This window comes from Chrysochloris asiatica, unplaced genomic scaffold (genome assembly GCF_000296735.1).
Source record: "Chrysochloris asiatica unplaced genomic scaffold, ChrAsi1.0 scaffold00033, whole genome shotgun sequence".
Classification (NCBI taxonomy): Eukaryota; Metazoa; Chordata; class Mammalia; order Afrosoricida; family Chrysochloridae; genus Chrysochloris; species Chrysochloris asiatica.
This window is the reverse complement of record NW_006408551.1, coordinates 13,294,253-13,300,467: the sequence shown is the minus strand read 5'-3', so window position 1 is coordinate 13,300,467 and position 6,215 is coordinate 13,294,253. Positions and strand designations below refer to the sequence as shown.

At 40.1% G+C, this 6,215-nt stretch overlaps 1 protein-coding gene and 1 pseudogene across 1 annotated transcript in view; both read right to left on the bottom strand.

Annotated features, from left to right (window-relative positions):
* Positions 1-230: 230 nt before the first annotated feature.
* LOC102812867 lies at positions 231-1,413 on the bottom strand (annotated as a pseudogene).
* Positions 1,414-2,090: 677 nt separating this feature from the next.
* The window catches only part of TMEM5 (transmembrane protein 5), a 47,260-nt gene continuing 43,135 nt past the window's right edge, over positions 2,091-6,215 (bottom strand). Inside the window, exon 6 of the mRNA XM_006859513.1 lies at positions 2,091-2,530. Coding sequence (XP_006859575.1) covers positions 2,113-2,530 — 418 coding nt within the window. The 3' untranslated portion in view covers positions 2,091-2,112. The remainder of the gene's footprint in view (positions 2,531-6,215) is intronic.

Genomic DNA, 6,215 nt, shown 5'->3' with positions numbered 1-6,215 from the left:
CATACAGTGAGGGAAGGTGAGAACATTCACTGGGAGAAGGAGAAGGAAATAATACTTGAGAAATAGGTTGGGCTCTGAAACTTAGATTGTAAAGGATCTTGAGATTTTAATTTTCTTCTGTAGGCAACAAAATACCACTGATGCTTTTATTTTATTCATTTAATCAGATACATGCATTATTTTCCTTAACTTTATTTTTGCATTAAGCCAATGTCTGTCATTACAGTCAACTACACAAGTTTGTAGTTCAATTTAGACTCTAACTTCTTTGAATCAGCCACTTTTTCTGACTGCTTTCATGAAGTCTTCCTGTTCAACAAAATGTTGATCAGCACAAATTGCAAACATACCTGCTTCAGTGCAAACATTTCTCAGGTCTGAAAAGCCATCTGAAAGCTTCATAACTACTTCATAAACTATTTTACCATGCTATATAATAGGACCTGAATGGATTTTCAATATATCTAATCTTGCTGGCTCATTTGGTAAATCAATATGTAGTTTTCTATCCAATCTTTCTGAGTGAAGCAAAACAGGATCCAGGGTATCTGGCTGTTTGTACCCATAATCATTTGAACTCTCTGTACAGTACCAAACCCATCTATTTAGTTTAGTGATTCCATTAAAGTTCTCTGAATCTATCAGCTGAAGTACCCTTGGAAAAATGACAACCAAAAAGGAGCTCTGGTAGCATAGTGGTTAAGAATTGGGCTGTGAACAGCAAGGTCAGCAGTTCGAAACTACCAGCTGCTCCTTGGGAGGATGAGGCTTTCTGCTCCTGTAAAGATTTACAGCCTCGGAAACCCTGTTCAGGGTCACTATAGGTCGGAACCAACTTGACGGCACTTAACAACAACCAACAGTATCTATCTCATCCATAAAAATGATGCATGGCTGATGGTCCCTGGAATAATTAAATAGTGCTGTGATCAAGCAAGTACTTTCACCAATGTACTTGTCTAGATTGTCTAGATACAATTGCAGTCCAGCTGGCTAGCAACAGCTCGTTCCAAGAGTGTTTTTCTTGTACTCACTCAGGCCTTGACCACACCATTTCCCCCAAGGTTATCAGACAGACTTTGCTTGGTGTGCTCTCATGTGCTGTTAACTGCCATCTACTCAATCCTGACTCACGCTGACACTGTATAGGGTTTCCAAGGAGCAGTTGGTGGGTTTGAACCAAAACCTTGCAGTTAGTAATCCAGAGCTGATCCTACAGCACCACACCAGGATTCCTCATACAGAGTTGGCTAAAGTTTTACTCTGTAGTTTAACTATTTCTGTTGAGTTTAGACACAAGTCACCTGGCTTTCACTGCTCCAGTCCTCTAGGTATTCTCAATCTGACCCAATATAATCCTGAATAATCTAAACACTTAATTCTGTAAGATTTACTGACATAAATTTTCAACATGGCATATGATTACTTCCAAATTCTATAGATGAGTATGTGTTAAATTATCCAAACTTAGAACTGTAGTAACTATAATGAGAAAAGAAAAATGGATTAGAAGATAAAGACTATTTATTTAGCGTTTACCACATATATTGTTGTTAAGTGGCACTGAGTCAGTTCTGACTCATAGCAACCCTATCAAGAGTTTCTGAGGAACAGCTGGTGAGTTTGAACTGCCGACTTTGTAGTTCAAACTGACTTTGTTGAGGTCTAGTGCTTAGCCTACAGAGCCACACCACATATATTAGGTACTTTATAAATATATAGTTTTATTTCCTATTGGCTAACAACTTCGTGAGCTATCAATATCTCCATTTTATACTGAAAGGAATGAAGACTCAGGATATTTAGGTGGTTGGCTAGTGGTCATTCACAGGTGAGGTGCAGAGGCAGGGTCTGAAGCCACAATACTGTGAATGCGCATCAATGTGAAGAGTTGAGAACTGTGGAATTATTCCACTTCATAGACATGATTCTGAGTGACATCTTAACTGTATCCTCAGCTTGTACACAGGAATGGCTCATTAAGGGAGTTCTCAGTCAATACCACATACACAATCTAGGGTTGACTGGGGCACCGTAGGAAACACTCACACACACCCGGTATTAGAAATGATCTCCAAAAATCAGATCACAGCTCAAAAAGAGAATGAAGTGTTAGCTTTTATTATTCACTAGAAATGTACTTTCTATAATATTAGTAAACTTCAACTTGAGTTCTGTTTTGAAGTGCTGATACCACTGAAGCAACATTTTTCTTCTTTGAATTTTTTCTTGTAAAAGTATGGTCTTTTCTTTTTCTAAAACAGCAGGCAGTTCCTTCCAGTTCTTAATAAAGATGAAGGGAGCGCCCATGGTCTTGAGTAACTGTAGAGGAGCACTGTGGCACACAGATGAATTTCCACAAACGCCAGGGGTCATCACATCCTCCACAACAGGGATGGAACCATAGGAGCAAGCCTCGTATATTCTGTAGCACTCTGTGTTTACTCCTACTGGGCACAGAGTGAGATCACTCTGAAGCAAAGCATCCTGATAATTCTTAAGGCTTTCATTTGTCTCCTGAGGCTGCCACCTAGAAAATCAGAACCACTGCTTTAGTTTCTACTTCACTAAGCCGAGATTTTATCTTTTCGTGTCCATTACAGGGAATGATAAATACAGAAATGACAGAGCAGAGGAAGAACTAGTCTTGCTCCAACAGGCCTCTTGAAAATATTTAAGAATCCTAAATTTGAAAAATTTACAGCTTTGTTTTTAAAATCTAGTGTCACCATAAAATGTGTCAATGAATAATATTAATTCCACCCATATTTTCTGAATGCTAGGTACTCTCCCCACCCTGCCATCCTCCAAATCCCTGCCCCACATAGAATTTATGTTGTGGTTCCAGTGATGGAGACAAGCAGCCTGAGCCACATCAGTTGTATTATTTAGAAAGTTATTAGTGATGGGAGGAAAAGTATAGCAGAGAAATGTGGAAGGAGTTGCTGAGGGGATAGGTGATCTGGAATGTCTCATCCTGGGGGCATGTGAGCACTGAGTTGGAGGTGTGGGAACAAATCCTGCACATATTTGGGGATAAGACCCAGTGTGGTACAGCTAGATGATTATGAGACAGCTGAAGGCTCTTGTTCCTTGGCAAGCTCAACAACAGCTGAAGCAAGGTGACTGAAGAGGAAAGATGGGAATCACATACTTGAGACCAAATGGTGAGCCATTCCTTTAAAACAAAGGTAAGAATGTTAAGGAGGCAGGGAAACTAGATGAATGGAAACAGGACAACAGAACAGAAGAATGAGAATGGTCACACATTGTAAACAATGCAACAAATGTCACTGAACAACTTGTGCCAAATTTGTTGAATGGGAACTTAACCTGCTATGTAAACCTTCACCCTAATCACAATATAATATTAACTATGAAAAAACAAGATGCTAAACCTAGCCCCAAACCTAATCCTATCTGGAAACATTCTTAATACTTGCCCTATCTTTAACCCTAAAGCTAACTTTTACCCTAACCCAAACCAAACCCAGTCCTAAATCTGATCCTAACATTAACTGTAACTCCAGCCTTAATACTAATCCTTTCACTAACCCTGGAATCCTGGTGTGGTGCTACAGAATAAGCACTTGACTGTGAACCACAGGTCAGCAGTTCAAACCTACCAAATGCTTCTCATAAACCTTATCCAGGGTTGTTATCAGATGAGTGAGAACAGACTTGGTGGCACTTAACACCACCAACATCACTACCCCTAGTGTTAACCCCAAATCTAACCCTAACCTGATGGCTAAAGCTAACATTAATTCTAACCTTAACTTCATACTGCTTACCAAACCCAGTTCTAAATTTAACTCTAGCTTTAATCATAACAGTAACCCTACTGTAAACTCTACACCTAACTTAATTCTAACACTTAAAATATATATATATATATATGTAAAAGATGTGGTTAGAGTGGACAGAAGGAGCCTTATCATGTAGAGTTTTGATCAAAGGCGTGACACGACCTAATTAATCTGTATTTTATTAGGGATCCCTGGGTGATGCATACAGTGAAGGTGCTTGGTTGCTAACTGAAAGCTTCAAGGCTTGAGTCCACCCAGAGGCACGTTGGAAGAAAGACCTAGTGGTCTACTTCTGAAAAATGGAGTCATTGGAAATCCTGGAACACAATTCTTCTCTGTTACACTCGGGTTATCAGGAGGCAGAACTGACTCAGTGACAACGGGCTTATATGCTATCAGAAACAATGTGATTGTTTTGTTGAGAATAGACAGGAGTAAGGACAGAGGCTTAGAGACCAGGCAGAATGTCAGATGTTCTCTCCTGACTTTTCTTATTCTCAGTGAAATAAGAAACAGAGTCATAAGTATGAAAAGTTGGTGGAGGAGGTGTTAAGAGTTTGAGGGGAGACAAGAAGGCATGAAACACTCTTCCAGGGGGAGTGGGAGATTACATGAACTAGGAAAACATATGATTCCTGGACACCTGAAGATCAAGGTCATGTATTTAAAGCGTGATCGATTAGCACCTTTCTTTCTCCAACCAAGTTCAGCTGACTGGATGCAGGTATGAAGCCAGTGGAGAGCTAGATTCAGCCAGAGTTGGGTTTGTTGGATTAGGGAGCTAGGGAGCTGAAGATATATGCAGTCTTGACTGACTATGAAATGTAAGTGGGGTCAGGAAGAAAGTGAAGACATGAGAGGAGCAAAGGGCAACAGAATGCTGGTAGGAAAAATGGGCTGGAAGTCCCAGCTTGATTATTGGCGTTCGATTATTACAGGAATGGGCCTGAATGACAGCAATGGAGGTTAGAAAGATCATGAAGAGGCTGTAGTTATGTGTAATCACACAGTTTAGGAAATGACCATGAAAGTGAACGGCGGAGGTCAGTTGGAGGCCGTTATCATGGGCGCAGAGGTGGCAGAGGAAGTGTAAAACCAAGGTGGTGGAGGGGTCATCTATGGAGATTTGGATTTCACCACAAATTAAGATTGGAGAGGTATTAGAGAGAGTGAGAGTGTGCTAGGACTTAAATACTTCAAAGAATTAAGGATCCGTAAAGGACTTCAAAAAGGAAGAATACATAGTTTTCTCACTCGCATAAGATTAAAACTGGGGGTAATAGGGAGGACATGCAGCAACGCAAAACATGGATACCTACTCCACCTCCAGGCTCAATGAGAAGAGTTCCTAGAATAATTCCATTCCCATAATAACTTTTTACACTGTCTTTATTTACTCCAGGGATACTGGTCCTATGTTCCGCAAGCATGATTTTGCCTTAGGGTCTTTGCATTTGCTATTCCCTCTGCCTGGAACACTAACTGAAATAAATTCGTGGCTCATGCTTATGCCTTAAGATCTTAAATGCACCTTTTCACTAATGGTTTCCTTGGTCATTCTAAAACAGCAATCACACCCCAATTCTCAGCCATCTCTGCTTAGCTTTTTCCCATTGTATTTATCGCCTTCTGACAATATATTTTATTTGTTTGTTTTCTTGAACAATCATTTGAAGGCCATCAGGGCATGGACTTTTGACAGTTTTGGTCATTGTGGTATCCCTAATGGCTACAACGGTTTCTGGCATACCGTACTGCTTGAGAAAACATTGTTGGCTGGATGTATATAGGGTGGTTACATTAACAATAGAGTTTGGAGTTATTCGTTCTACAAGAGCGCATCTGCTACAACTGAAAAAAATCTACATCTGGAAAGTTATTTATTGATGACTCTGATGACTTCTCTGATGACGCTGCTGTACATTTACAAAAGTCTACCTGCTAATCTATTTTATATCTCAAGCGAGTAAAGTTTTGCTAAAGGTAATACAGAAACGGCTACAATCATACATTGACAGAGAACTTCCAAAGGATCAAGCTGGATTCAGAAGAGGCCGCGGAACGAGAGATATCATTGCTGATGTCCGATGGATCTTGGCTGAAAGCAGAGAATTCCAGAAGGATGTTTACCTATGCTTTATTGACTATGCGAAGGCTTTCGATTGTGTGGATCATGACAAGCTATGGACAACATTGGGAAGTATGAGTATTCCAGAACACTTAATTGTACTTCTGAGAAATCTGTACCTGGACCAAGAAGCAGTTGTTCGAGCAGAGCATGAGAACACTGAATGTTTTAAAATTGGGAAAGGTGTGTGACAAGGTTGTGTTCTTTCACCATACTTATTCAACCTGTATGCTGAGCAAATAATATGAGAAGCTGGGTTCTATGAAGAAAAACGTGGC